This window comes from Phoca vitulina, unplaced genomic scaffold (assembly GCF_004348235.1).
Source record: "Phoca vitulina isolate PV1807 unplaced genomic scaffold, GSC_HSeal_1.0 scaffold15, whole genome shotgun sequence".
Lineage (NCBI taxonomy): Eukaryota > Metazoa > Chordata > Mammalia > Carnivora > Phocidae > Phoca > Phoca vitulina.
Genome location: NW_022589718.1, coordinates 11048613 through 11064221, shown reverse-complemented (window position 1 = coordinate 11064221; position 15609 = coordinate 11048613). Strand labels below are relative to the sequence as shown.

General features: G+C 40.6%; 1 protein-coding gene across 8 annotated transcripts in view; it reads left to right on the top strand.

Moving 5' to 3' along the window:
• Positions 1 to 15609, top strand: part of NRG1 (neuregulin 1) — a 1100990-nt gene that overhangs the window by 1076074 nt on the left and 9307 nt on the right. For 5 of the 8 annotated variants that reach the window (XM_032413449.1, XM_032413446.1, XM_032413443.1 and 2 more), the window contains 4 exons: positions 1094 to 1152; positions 7827 to 7850; positions 12440 to 12542; positions 14079 to 14205. In XM_032413449.1, coding sequence (XP_032269340.1) covers positions 1094 to 1152; positions 7827 to 7850; positions 12440 to 12542; positions 14079 to 14205 — 313 coding nt within the window. Of the gene's footprint in view, positions 1 to 419; positions 488 to 1093; positions 1153 to 7826; positions 7851 to 12439; positions 12543 to 14078; positions 14206 to 15609 lie in introns of all 8 variants that reach the window. The other 3 variants (XM_032413447.1, XM_032413445.1, XM_032413444.1) reach the window with 2 other exon arrangements.

Below are 15609 nucleotides of genomic sequence, written 5' to 3'. Positions count from 1 at the left end.
ATTGAGTGTATAGAGGACGGAAAGGCTCAGGATCATTTAAATAATAAAAGATCATGGATGGAACCGTGTAAATCCTTATCAAAACCAGCGTTTTAACAAGGTAGGAGTCAGTGCCCAGCGGCAAATAAGGGAAGGTGACTTAGTGGCCCAGGCCTTGCCAGCCCTATTCAACTTTTCAGCCTCCCTTGAGTTAAATTTAAGTCAACTGTTCTTAGGAAGACTGAAGCAAACCACAACAAAAATATATGCCCCGCAGTTGTCATGGAACTTGGTTTTCTAAATGTGTTCTTTTCCTTTTCTTTATGTTGTTCAGTCACCAGGTCATTGTAGGAATCTCCATATTCCATAGGAGGAAAATTGCCAGTCTGAAAATTCAGTGTCTATAGCGTTCTATTGCTTATCACATTTTTGCCCTCTAGGTGCCAACCTGGATTCACTGGAGCAAGATGTACTGAGAATGTGCCCATGAAAGTCCAAAACCAAGAAAGTATGTTAAAATAATCTGAAATTTGCTTTCTCCCCCAAACTACAGCAACAATTACTACCACTTGGTGCTTTTACAGTTCAGTTGTAACTGATTCCTTTTGTCCTAACAATGGTTTAAGCACTCGGGGTGTAAACTCATTCAGTGTGAGCTTGTTTCACTGCCTGCCAGCTTGGGCCCCAAAGATCATCGAGGTAAATGAGAAGTGCCGGCCAAGATGGCCAGTGAGGCTGGCAACCATGGCAGGCAGGCCAACCAAAAAAAAGAAAATTTCCTTCCAACACCTTTGACCAAAGCTCTCAAATGGAAAACGGACTCGAAGAATACCTCCGAGTTGACTGTAGGTGAGTCCCTTTGGAAGAAAGCTGCCCCTTAAGATGCTGCCATCTTTCCGTCATGCAGACGCTGGGACCACACTTCGTCCAAATTTTGAATCCTTTGGGGGAAATGCCAGAGTCTGGAAACCATGGTTAGGACAAAGACTCAGTTCCTGAGGGTGAACTCACCAAGTTCAGTCAAATGACACTGAAGGAGCTTCTTTCTAGCGTATATTCACCTCTTCTCTTTTTCTCTGTTTTTTCTACCATTGTTTTTTGTTTCTTCTCTCAGGTGCCCAAATGAGTTTACTGGTGATCGCTGCCAAAACTACGTAATGGCCAGCTTCTACAGTACGTCCACTCCCTTTCTGTCTCTGCCTGAGTAGGAGCATGCTCAGTCGGTGCCGCTTTCTTGTTGCTGCATCTCCCCCCAGATCTCACCTAGAGCTAGATGCGTTTTACCAGGTCTAACATTGACTGCCTCTGCCTGTCGCATGAGAACATTAACAAAAAGCGATTGTATTACTTCCTCTGTTCGTGACTAGTTGGCTCTGAGATACTAATAGGCGTGTGAGGCTCCGGATGCTTCTGAAATTGGTACTGAATAATGTGATACAAAATGATAGTCAACATCACACAGTGCAATTATAATAAAGGCATTTAAAAGTCTCACTTTTATTGATAAAATAAAATCATTCCGCTAAACAGTCCATCTTCTTTATAAAAAATGGCAACATCCTGAAAAGGATGCTGCCAAGTTGTAATCAATATGCACTTGAAATGATGGTAAGTTAATTTTGGCTCAGAATGTGTTATTTATAACAAATAAACATACTCAAAAGAGTTCAGATGTTTCTCTTCATTAACAGTTCGCATTTAGGTATTTAAAAAGGCACTGACTAGGAAAATTACAAACAAACATTTCACAGCAAATGAGATATCCTGGCTTCTCCTTATGTTGCTTAGGAAACAAGTGATTCAGGACTAGTTTAAACAATCATTTATTTATATTAGATTCCTTTATGCTGGTTTCAATGATAACTTTAGGGACAAATAGGTTTTTTTAAAGATATTTATTATTTACTTTGAAATATAGTAGTTTACCTCTAGATAGATACTTTTAAATGCAGAACTGGGAAATTTTGATGGCTGTCTATGACTTTGTGAAGTTTTGAACATCATTCCTAAGTGACCCAGTTCACACGTATACAATTTGCATGGATAACTAAACTATATTATTTGTCCTGCTGTTATGAACTGGGCTATCACTTTTAATTCTGGAGCTTTCAAAGCATTATATTTAAGGTGGATTCCATATAGTTATCGATTGGGATTAGAGGTCAACAATTTTTTTTTTTTTTCCTGTGAAAGATCAGATAGTAAAGACTTCAGGGTTTGCAGGTGAGAACATCACCGGCACAAACCACTAATTCTGCCAACTCAAAAGCCGCCATAGACAACGCATGAACTGATGAGCATAGATGTGCACTATTAGAACTTTATTTACGCAACTAATGAATCATTGAACACTATATCAAAAACTAATGATGTACTATACAATGGCTAACTGAACATAATAAAAAAAATAATAAAATAAAATTTTATTTACAAAAGCAGGCAGTGGGCTGAATTTATCGACCCCTAATTTGGATTGTCAGTTGCTCAGCCTGAAAAATACTTCACATAGCCTATCGGTGTAAATTCACGTAACACAAGAAACAGTGATGTGAGCCGGTCATTTGGGGACCCTAAAAGAATCAGATTTACCTTTACTTGCTGCATGCAAAAAATAAGATTCTATTCCTCCTGTTAACACTCATGGAAGAATAAATTTCATGGAAAAATTAATTTCATATGCATTACGGGGAGATCACACGCATAATACTCATTTATTCGTTTATTTAGAGAGGTGGTACTTTTTGTGTATTTACATAGATGTCATAGGCCATTTTCTGTTGGGAAAAATTAGTAAAGTGGCATTTGCTAAATTTTCAAACACAGTCTTCCCTTTATCCACAAGTCTTTAAATAATATACATTTAGTGGACAGAATTTTTCTCCCCATAGCTATAGATTAATCTTTTTAAAGGTAGATAAGATGCAAAGTAAAAATAGAAGTGATAGAATTTTACTCAATATAGTTAAGCCATTCCTTTTAGAAATCAGTTTGTATTCAAATACCACAGATTTAGCAAATCACGTGCCTATATAAATATGATAGCATTATATTTTAGAATTTCGCGAAAATTCTGAACGTTTATATTATACTTAAATTTTTGGTGTTATGTAGAGTTTCATTGTGCACTGGAAGCAATGTTAGGACCCTATCTAGGGAAAAGCATTTAAAAAAATGAAGCTATTTCCCCAAATAATGATGCAGTTTAGAGCTGACAGTAGTAACCCGAGAAAATGTTTTCAACTTCTATTTTAGACCATTTTCTTTTTCCTAAGATATCATTTCAAAATAGCCTCTGTGTATTTAATCAGAGTGTGATTCCTTAAATAAATTTTTCAGTAAGCTTTCGATGGCACTTTTGGAAGACATCCAAGACGGCAGCATTCCTATTTACCCTGATGTAACAAAGATTGATAGGAAGCACATTTATGAACAGAAGCTGTAAATGGCCCGGCATCGATGCCGCCTCAGATCTGGAAACACAAGAGCTGCCATTCAGAAACTGCTTTCCAAAGTTGTCTTGCCCAGAGTTAATTTTCTAACCTCTAAGTCTTAAGTTCTCAGTGTTCATTTCTGCAAATCCCTATAGAGAAGGCAGGAAAATACATTTTGCTGCTTTAAGAACTTTATGTTCAAGTAGCAATGTCGTCTGCATGAAGAATAAAAAATGTCGCCACGGTGGTAATGATTAAATCTTAATTGTGTTCATAACATCTGAAACACATACATAAATTTTCAAAGAAAAGCTATTCCCCAGATTCGGAAAGAAACATTTTTTCAACTTACCAAACTACATCTTCAATTGAAGAATGACATTCTAAAAGAATGTACAATTTTTAAAATGCTTATTAACACATAACTTACATTATTAGGATTTGATGCAATTTTTCTGGTCAGAGTATCCTGTGGGCATTTATTGATTTATAAAAACAGATTTAAAGTGTGAAAGAAAAGAACAAATGTATATTTTATAGGGCTTTCTTGAAGGCAGCCATTTGCTTTGAAAGAAAACGTATTTGGAATACTTTCTAGGAAAATGTTGTCAAGGTTAGTCAGCTTCAGATTTGACCTGTCTTGACACACAATTCCTGCTTTAAAGGACTGTATTCATCATTGTGGGGTATGTTTGTGGTGGGGGCAGCTATACAGACAATTCATAACTGATTTGTAGATTTATTGGACAGGGAAAAAAAAGCACTCACAGCTTCAATAGTTAGAGGCAATATGGAACAAGTATGTCATATAGAAACTAATATATAATAGGAAATAGTTATCGAATAGCCCAAATTATAGAATATTCTTAAAGACTACAATTTTAGAACTTCTAAGCATATTCTTAGAATGAGTAAACCCAATAGATATCCTTAAACGTAGTCTTGAATCAGAGGTTCCTAGTGCATAAATTACTTGTGTTGATTTCTAAATGCTTTAAAAACCACTGATGCTATTCATTTATTTATCCAACATGTGTATCTTGCTGACAGTAGAATAAAGGCACAATCCGTGACAAATTGTCATAAAGCCCAGCTGAGTGTTAGTGAGACTTTATTGTGTGTGTGTCGGTGAGTGAGCTCATGTGCACATGGAAACTTGGGGGCGAAGACAAAGTCTCCTATTACATTTCAAAAGGCTCAGTGGCAATACGGATTTGTATATGTGAAAAAAAAAAAAGTACCTACATTTGTAAAGGTAAGTCAAAACTAAAAGTCAGACACTAAATTGGTCCCATTTAGCACTGGCATTGACAGACCTCCTTGAGAAGTCTCAGGGCTGCAGCGACTCAGGACTGTGATATGTCTGTGATATGTCTGTGATATTATTTGCATAAGGAGGCCCAAGATATTAAAGGGTAAAATCCTGAATGTCTTCAAGTTTTAACAGAAACCACGAAATGCATGTACAGATAAATTTTGGTAAAAGAAAGTTGTCTTATTTTTCTCTGATGCGATTGAAAATTTAAATTAACCTACAGGTTAATCAGTTTTCTTCAAACAATTATAAAATCCTACAGCGAAGGATTAGTGAGTCAATATTTAATAGTTTCTGAAGACTCTTAGGTTTAAATTAATTTTTTATATTGCTTACTGCACAGCAGGAAATCACATGTAGAAAAGGAAACTAAATTGTTTACAGTAACCTTTGTGTTTTTGAATTATTAATTTAATTTGAAAAATGTAGTGGCTAGAACAGAAGTTCAATAGGAAGCGTATGATACATAACGAGCCTAAGCCAACATTAGATTAAATAGAACAGATAGAAAGTAATAACCTTTTCATAAAATGAAAATTATTTGTGTATTCTGCTTTTCTTGACTCAAAATGAAAGAAATGTAGCCACCAATAGTAAAAATAAATTAGAGCAGTATTTGCTCCAGGTTGAGAATGACTGATGCATGTTTCCTCTGCTTGTTTCCTTGTTAGGGCTATGGCCAGAAGAGATTCCAATTTTAAGTACCAATTTCCCTTTGAATTATTTGAAATTGGAGCTGCCTGATATGAATGACTTCCCATGAAATGAAATTATAGTTAGGCTCACAGACTTACCTATAAAACTATAAATGCAGTAATATGTATGCATGGGCATGCTACTAATTTTATTGAAGACTTAACCAAGCTTTCTACGCAACTAATATAGATCATTAGCAGTGTTCATGTAGGCATGGAATAATGATTCTCTGGAAAGAGTTTCTGTAGATAATCTCTTGATTTTAACCCTTAAATTATTACTGACCGGTAGGAGGAAAAGGCATAAGATGAAAGGGATTCTAGGGAGAAAAACTGAGTCACATCTTCAAGGAAATGTATAAGGAAATTTATTATCACTTCCTTGGAAAATGAGTTCTTGTACTTGATGTTCCAAAGTTTATATAAAGGGAGCAAATTGTCAAATTGAGTGTTGCACAGACACAAGTGAAGTTCGCTTGGATTTGAATAAATTGTGATTTTGCTGTGAACATTGTGCAACTGATTTAATCCTAAATCCCCTGGCTTTTGATTTATGAAAAGTTTAGGTTATTTGCCTGAGTACTCTTGACGCAGGGCAAACTGAACTATTATACATCGTGCCTCTCATTTATTACTGTTACTCGATGGACTCTTTGATTTCTTTTTTAATCTGGAAGCTTCATTTCCTTAAGAGGTGGAAAGTGTTTAAAGTCTAAATTCTTGGGTACACCCCAGGAGCTTTCAGAGTTTTCCTGGCCATGAGTTAGTTAAAAGTAAACCTACATGCAATTAAGTGGCCCAAGGTAGATCTCCAGATAGGTTTGCTCTCCAAGCTCTTAACCCTTTTGCTGTTGGCCGCCATATTTCATGGCTCCTTTACTGCACGGGGTCTCCCTGTGACGCATGTGTTAGGATCCTAAGCATTTTGTCAGTGAGAAATTAACTGGTCCAAAGTCACTGAACAGGTCAATGGCAGAGATGGGACCTGGAACCGGGACAAGCCAGCCAGCACACTTACCATCTGACTTTCTACTCTCTACTTGAGGCGCTTTGTCCATGCCCAAACTGATGTTTTTGTAAGAGAACTACCCCTCAACCGCATGTTTTCAAACTCAAGAGGTGCTGTGTCCTATTTTTGGACCTCCCTGGTATCTCTCCAGTCAGGGATCAAGGGAAGAACTGTAGACCCCTGAATCTCCGTTTTCATTACGCCCTTCCTTCCCACAGGCCTCTCCACCACACACAGGCAAGTAAGGAATCCAAAAGGGTCCCACCCGATGAAATTCGATTCACAGTTTTTTGCTTCAAGAATGGAAAGTGTCATTTCTGGAGGTTTGGGGGTTTTATTTTTAATTGGCCCATGTTCCCCATTTCTTCACTGGAGCCTGTGCAGGTTCTGCTAGTCCTGTCATTCTGGAGCCTCCATGGACACATCTGCCAGGACTGTGGGCTGTAATGAGCTCACGCCTTTGAGCCCCCTGCCCGGGCAGCCCTGCAGTGCCTCTGAGCCCTGTGCTCTCATCTGGGTGGCGGAGCTCGGCACTGTGGAGTGCCCATCGAGTTGGCTCTCTGTTATTTGAGGGAGTCATACATTGACATTAACTAAGGACCAGCAGCAACCCCCCCCCCTTTTTTTTTTAACTGTTTGGAAAAGTGAGGCATTGAGAGTTATCCGATGCCACACAGGGGCTATTTGAAAAAACTCTAGAGGCAGGCTCTGTACCCCAATTCCCTCTCTGGCTTTTTGAGCAGAAGCATTTATTGCTTTCTATGAATGAAACATTATGTAAGTGGTGGAGAAAGTGGAAGGTTAGGAGCAGAAAAGGAGATAGGTTTTTGTTTTAAAAAATAACCAAACAACAAGAAATGTTAGAGCATGACTATCCACAGGCTACAAAAAATGTAAATCCAATGCAATAAAAATTTCAGACCAAATTGCTATACTCTTGGCTTCCACTCCTGGCTCTGCCACTGGGTGCCTTTGGGTAAAAAACAAAATCCCGACCTCCCTGCGACTTTGCTTCTGCCTTTTCAAGAGAGGAATGAGATAATACCGAATGCCTTTTTTTTTATTATAAATACGGTATTTCCGTTCCTAGATGATGAAGTAGCATAGAGGATAGTTCAGCAGTACAACTTCTCCCTCAGTAAGGTCTTTTAAGGGTTAATAAAGACAGGGTGTGCTGGTATTTGCACACCTCTTAAAAAAGAGAAGTTCCCTATGGGACTCACGGAGGCGTACCTGAGCACTGCTTCCTTAACCATCCGCCATTTGTCCTGTTCAATGTGCACGCACAGAGAGCCGTTAATAGTCATGTGTAATGTGTTTTGGAGTGCAGTGTATTGCTCTTTTCTGAAACTTTTTTCCCTTTCTTTCTTTTTTTTGTCAACTTTCTGCATTGGCAGAGCATCTTGGGATTGAATTTATGGGTATGGACCAATCATCATTCCTTTTAGCCTGCAGAATTTAGAACCTATGAGCTGAAATCTTTTCCCTTCCTACTCTTACCTTCCAGTTCCTAACTAATTTCCTTTTCCTTCAGAAGGGATCATACAGCTATAACAATGATTTCTCTGCTTCCAATCTATGATTAGTTTACTGAAATGTCACTGAGTGCAGCAGTTTCTAGATTTCCATACTTCACTTAGAGTTTAAAAATCACCTCAACCTGCTGCAAAGTCACATATATCCCACGTTCCTTGACCCTCTGACTGGATCTGACCATGCTGTTATTTCAGAGCGGGGGTAAGTTGGAGAGGTGCATAAGGCTATGGGAGGAACCAAGCCAGGCCTGAGAGAACAAAAGAAGCTCTAAGTGCATCAGCTTAAAAACACCCCACATCTTAGGCTGATGAGAATGTGACATACAATGTAAAAAATCACCTACTTGATACAGTAACATGGAAGGCCTTTCAATGCCACACAATACTGTATGTGCAGACTGTGATTTTTCTGGGGATATTCAAGCGCTCCTCTAGTCAACTTCATTATCTTTGGAGCAAGGAAATAGAAAACAGAAAGAAATACGCCCAGTGCTATTTTAGGTGGAAATTCTAGCACTAATGCAATTAACCTTGAGTCACTTAGATTATCCAGATAAGTAATCAAATAGAAATGTTCACACTGTAAACATAGGATAATATCTCTTATGAGCGTATGAATTTGGGGCATACTCCCTTTGAAGGCCTTTGTCCTAAATCATTGGGAGCCAGGGCCAGTTTTGGGAGGAGAGGGAAGCGATTCGGTCATCCCAGAGGCTCCACGATGCAGGTGCCCGGGCTCCCTGAGCGCCGCCTGCAGCACTGGATCACGGCTGTGGGGCAACAAAGCAAAGTCCTGATGAACAGAATAGCTGAGCTCCAGCCGGCTGGTGTCGGTGACATCACGCAGTGAGGGCGCCCTGTAGCGTAGCTGCTACTCTCTCCTGGATGGTAACATCACAGTCCCTACCTAATCGACTTTCCGTAATTCGTGGAAAATAAGGCTGTTGCAAGTTCTGTCCGTGACAGGGATAGAAACTCAATCGATTGCCCACTCCCCCCCTCAAAAAACTTCGAAGAGAAACTATTCATTTGATGAGGAAACCCCCACTTATATGTGAGTGACCCGGTGCACATCAGAGAACATCTCCCAAGAGTGAGAAGCACGAGAGTTCCCACCAGCGCCACTCGGGTGGTGGGTTATCTACATGACGAGAGGGATCTATTTAGGTTACCTCCCTCACAATAAAAATTGTCTCACTACTGAAAAGGCTTACCAGCCTTTCCTGCAGGGAGGAAAAAAATCTACCATCACCTCCTCGTTTTCCTTAATAGCATCTTTGTCCCATTTTATCACTTTCGGGTCTAACTAGAATTTAATATTTCTCTTCCCAGACAATGAGGTAGGGCAATGGATAGTTCATATATAGGTCTTCTCCCTCAGTACGATCTAAGGGTCAGTAAAGATACATCATGCTGGTATCTGCATACCCCTTAAAGGCAAATGGTCCAGAGACTCCACAGTCCCAGGACAGCCAGTGTACTGAGCCAGAACGTTCATCCTTAAGGAAAATCAGACCTTAAAGGTCAATTAACATTGAGAAAGACAAGGCTTCTGTCTCTCAGCCTGACCAGATCAGACTGGAAAACATGCTTGATCTGATTGACTTCAATGCGTCCAGCCGAACCATAGAGTAAGGACTCGGAAGCATTTCCATTCATTAAGGCAGATCCGCCAACAGGACTGACAGATTTTTTTTTTTTTTTTTTCAGCACTGCCTCTAATTTGCTCTTGCCCTATTGACCCTGTCACACTAGGGGAAAAAAATAAGGGGAACAGGGAGTGAAAACCCATTGTTTATATGATTGTTCATCAAGTACTTCTCTTTTAACACATTCATGATGTGGGGGAGGGGAGGTCCCCTGATCTAGTAAATCATTGGGAAAGGAAATAGAAACTAAGATGAGAAACATTTAATGTATTTGGTGAATGCTGTTGTGAATACAGAATCTTAATCCTCCGTCTGTATTCTGTGGGCCTTGTCTTTCATTGGTTCATTTTAGCACTTTTGCTTTACCCTTTGGCCTTTACTGAGCTTGCCTTTTTATTTCCGTGACCAATTTCACTGGAAAAATATGTGTCTTCCCCCATCACATAGGCAGAACAGTGAGGCAGCATGCCACATTTGCTGACAACCTGAGGTCAATCTATTCTTTTATGATTCGCAACCACCAAAAAAACTTGTCCACGGAATCCCCGGGAGGACCCGGGACGCCCTTTCCCCCTTCAGTCCTTAGATGCAACCCATTTTCATAGTTGTCAGAAGTAACTTCCCAGCTCTTTCTAAAGACAGCGTGTTAAGATGCCAGCACTACCAAGCCCTCCCCCTTTCAAAGGAAGACAAGGGGGGGTTCCATTTCTCGCGGCTGTTTCTAAACCAAGTAGTCACACCCGGCGGAGCCCTGCGTCCCGGGCCCCACGGGGAGGGACCAGTGGGGCGCCGCCTCTCCTTCTTAGACATTTTGCTAAAAACTGATCCGCATGCCAGGTCCAGGAGGAGGCTCCTATAGCACCCGCTCACAGATCACCACCTCGTCAAATGTAATTCCCTGTCCTGGGGCTCTGGGGGAGGGGAGGCAGCGGACACAGCAATTAACATAGAAGCATTCACATTCCACATCCTCAGCTGACTTTTGCGGCACGAAAATATGTGACCCGACCCCACTCTACTGCAATGCACCAGCTGCTTTGCTTCCTAATTGTGGCTTCCACGTGACCGCCAGCCTAGGGTAGGAGTTATGCTGTATGGGATAACCCTTCCAACTTTGCATCCACCCTCTCTTCCCACCCAGCATTTCCTCCCTCCGCTTTTCTTTTGTTTGTTTATTTTTTCCTCCCTTAGTATCAGGCATGCTGTGCCAGGGACTTCAGATGGCTCCTTCACTTTTAATCTTGTTTTTCCCTCCTACCTGACTTCCTCCCTCTCTCCGTCATTCTGTCAGTCTGTCTGTCCTCTGGGTTTGTTTTCTTCCCTCCCACTTCCGACCCTTTGGGTTTGTTTTTGTATAATTTCTGCGGCCTTCTAGTCTTTTACCCAGACTTCTATTCTCCTTCTCCTCCTGTTAATAATCAGTGCTATATTAATTTGGTTTGACAATGTTCCTGACCTGTTAACTGGAATTTGATTACCATGGGCTTGGCTTGTAGGAAATGTTTTGTTTAATGATAAGGTCTACTGTATCACAGAAATTAAAATGCGCTTTTTCATTTCAAGAAAACTTCCTGCGACTCGCCCTCTCTCAGTAAAGAAAATTGAAAATGTTCCCTACGGCCCCATGTTGATGTCCAGATAAGAGACCTTCATTTGTATAATATCCCCCAGTTTTTGACCAGCTTATTAATCAATTTGGCAAGTCCGGCTTACAATGCTTATGATGCACCCGGTCTGAGTTCTCTTCTTCGGTGAACTTGTGAATGTCTTCCAATAAATGTAATTAGACTGGTTGGAAGCTCAGTTCCTAAGGGATCAGTTCGCCATTAAATCTGCCAATCTCGTGAAGAACCTGGCCTACCAAAGTATAATCAAGTGATCCCTCCCCAAAACTGATTTGCAAGTAGAAAGACTTCCATGATTAAGAGACTGGCTGCATTTAAGGTACAGTGGTACTATTAATGCAAAGTTCTAAGCATCACCCTCTGTTACGCGACCTCCTTGAGCTAATTTGCCAAGCTGATCACTACAGGGATGGACAATCTAGTCCAAGTCACATATCCTGTGTGCTAGTGGTTTCTTTATACAGATCAATTCGGTTTCTAAGTACAGTCAGTGAAGTGATAATAATTGTCCCTCAAAGGACAAGGGTTCATCTTGGCCCCAGACTCTCCTACCCACCATATTGGATTTTCTCTGATACAGTGCCCTGCTACCCCCACTGTGTTGCTTATGTTCACATTTTACTGTTAAATCATAGGGATCCTGCCTCAATTCTGTTGCTAACTACAAGTCAAGCTCATGTTTGCAAATGTCTTTGAGTTTATTTTTTTAAGTTAGAAATGGCTCCTTGTAAAGACCACGGGAATAATAAAAAGGGGTTTGGGAGGGGGGAGGGAGGGAGAGAGGAGGCCGAGGACGGCCCCAGTGGTTCCAATTCCAGCTCCTTTTATTGGCATTGATTCCTGTTGCCTTTGCAAGAGATTTCCTTTTTTCATTAAAAACTACAGTTTTAACGAAATTATTATTTTATAATTAATGTTTATGATTTGCCAGTTTAATACATATATATCTGTAGCTTATAAGTAGAGTAATTTAATAGTATAATTTTTTTATTGCAAATGGCCCCAGCTGGCTTTGCTGTTTATGCTCAAAGTGTAATGCAGAGTATGCCGTACCTTAAGTATGTCTGCAAAAGTAATGAATTGTCACGTATTTACTTTCTCGTGAACATGGACAATGCCATGCCGCATGCCAACTGTTCAGTTGTTAAGTCCTGGCGAGTATCAGGGGGCTTTGGTGACATCTGCTCTCCTCCCTTTCCAGAAGCGGAGGAGCTGTACCAGAAGAGAGTGCTGACCATCACCGGCATCTGCATCGCCCTGCTTGTGGTCGGCATCATGTGTGTGGTGGCCTACTGCAAAACCAAGTAAACCTTCCTCCTCCATGCCGCTCGTTCCTTAGCTCAGAGAAGACAGCTCAGCTGGCCCAGGGCTTTGCAGAAAGCATTTTCCACAGCCTAGGCTTGAAAAGGGGGAGTGGAGAGGCGGGGGGTGTTTCTTCTCATTTTTTCCTCTGAGCAATCTATTTCGAGGACTTTCTCTAATCACATAACTAGAAGGCTTTGCCTATTTCTGTGAAAGTGTGCAGAAGACTTCTGGTCATTGACCGTGGCCCCTGACCCGGGAAAGAGTTGGACGGGTGGGCTTGTGGGGCATATGCAGGTGCGTGGGGATGATCCTGAGAGGACGGGGATTGGAGCCTGGGGTGCACCTGTCATGTCGCTGCTGAGGACACATCCCACTTGGCACTCAGACTCAGGAGATAAAGGAAACACTGGGTGATGTTGGCAATGAAGGTTTTTAAAACATTATTGCGATTATTTTCCCATTCCATCTAATGAGCTTACCAGCTCAAATGCTCTCAAAGTGTGGGATGTACAAAAAGAATCTCATGGGAGGAAAATCAAGCAAATCTTGCTTTGAAAGAAGAAGAGAAAACATTAAAGCAGATTTGTGTTCACTATGTCTGGTCCGTTAGGCTGGGTCCATATTAACAAACACAGTTACTGTGTGACCTGATTTCCCTTCACTTGTCTCTCTTACATAGAACTTCTGCTTCAAGTAGGAAGTAACGTTAACAGTTTTGTTTCATTTTGTTGCTTCATCACATAAACTCTCTTGCCAAAACCAGTCATGGGGATATTATCATGACCTGAATGTTGCATTGAGGAACAAAGACAATATGCTTTTAGACATAAAATTAAGGGCATGGATGGCATTTTCTTAATACCCCGGGATTTCATGGGTTGCCAGAATTGAGTAAGTGATAGAAATAAGCCTTACTGAAATCTACCTTCTGAGTCTTATTAGATTCAATCTCAGTATTTCAATATCCATTACCTAGTTCTACAAAAAAAGTGTTAGTAAGAATAAGATCATGTTCTAACTGTGCTAAATCTATGGGCAAAATATGTACCTAGCTGCACTCACATACAATGCCATACATGCACAACCACTGTGTAGAAGGTACAGATTCAGAATTAACCTCATCTTCTTAAGAGACACACAGGCAAAATTATGAATGCAATCAGCCTTATCAATTGCACAGCACAAATTGGTACCCAAGACAAATGACCATCTGTAAGACTCAGGCAAAGATGGATTGACTGCGAAAGTTGGGGTTTGAGCCAAATATCAACTTATTTATCTTGTCTTCTCTTTTTTTTTTTCTTATCTCTCAGCAGTCCAGTTAGATTTCTGTAAGAATCCCCCCCGCCCCAGCTCCTTAAATGTATTCACTAAGATTGTGTGATTCCACTTCTGTCCGTAGGCAGAATCCGAGACGGAGTGGCATATCCTCCACCAGTCTCCTACCTGACTTACGTGCTGGTAGAATCAAGAGTTGAGTGTACCAAGAAATGTAAATGATAGAAAAAAATAAATGCTCCCCTTTTCATATCCAGGAAACAACGGAAAAAGCTTCATGACCGGCTTCGGCAGAGTCTGCGGTCTGAACGCAACAACATGGTGAACATAGCCAACGGGCCTCACCACCCCAACCCGCCCCCCGAGAACGTCCAGCTGGTGAATGTATGTTGAGTCTGGCCAGTGGAAAAGCTCAGCATCTCTCCTCTGTTCAGGCACCTTGACGTTTATTTTCTAAAGCTCTTAGGCTCTTAGCTACTGCCATTAATCACCACGACTTCCCGGAATCCGGGGTTTTGCCAGGACAAAATAATGGGAACATTTTTTTAAAGTGGATTTGGTTACTGTAAGGCCAGCACATTTCCTCTCGTAAAGTGTTCATTAAGGGGATGGAATAATAATATTGGGTTTGTTCTGCAGGGAGGGCCTAACTGGAAGAAAGAAAAGAAAAACACAGAAAAATAATAAAATTAATGATACAAGAATCAGAAGGAATTTTTTTTTTTTCTTAATAATTTGGAAACGAAGGCTCCTCCAGTCTCTAACTGAGAACTGAGCTAAGGGCTTTAGAGTGAGTTTTATTAGAGGCATCTCCCAGGGCCTGATGATTTACTGATTCTGACATACAAAGGAAGAAGTTAGGGCATGCAAGGGCCAGATGACTTATCAAACTCCCTTCTCAGTAGCAAAACTGCAGAACATAAGGCTTTCTTATCCCCTGACTCCTTCTACATGGTGTCAAACCATCCAGATTAAATATATCTTTAATCACTCAAATATTCTGTTTAAAATTGACCAAGCACTCAGCTTTTAAATATAACTAGGTCATAGAATATTACATTCTGAAGAGTCTTCAGATGTGATCTTTCAAGCCTTCCCTTTTTACAGATAAGGGCCAAAGCTGAACTCAGCTTTCCTGGCATTTGGAGTATTGCTCTTCTTATTCCACCATGATTTTTCCTGTTTTCTGCATTTCCCTCGGATGTTTGGCTTTGTATAGGCAAAGCTTGAAGGTTACATTGTAGTACTACTTTTTTCTATCCTGTAGGAAAATGTGTTATTTTGTGTGGAGCAAAGATATCCTACACCCAAGTTCAGAGCTGGTGGTTACTCAGCCACCAACAAATCTTGTAGCGAAGACCTTCCAGAGACAGAGTAAGGTGCTCATGTATTAGCTTATTTTGCTGCCTCCCTCCCCCTACCAGTGTTCATTAGAATGTTCTACACAGTTGACAAATGCATTCACTCCATACAGACACACCTACAATCTGTCACTATGTCTGTTATAATATATAGGAAGCAGAATGGCTGCTTGCATTCCAATTATCTCTCAGGCTGTGTTACTTTGGGCTTTATTTAATCTGTCTACACCCTATTTCTTCATTATGACAACAGGCCTAAAAATAATACCTACTTCAACAAGTTCTATGAGCATTAAACAAGACAATCCATACAAAACCCTTAGCCCGGTGACATTCAGTATGTGGTCAATAATTGTTAGATATTATTTTCATTAGATTCACCAAGCTTACATTGCCTTTCAAGGACCAAGAGTGAGATGGTACACAG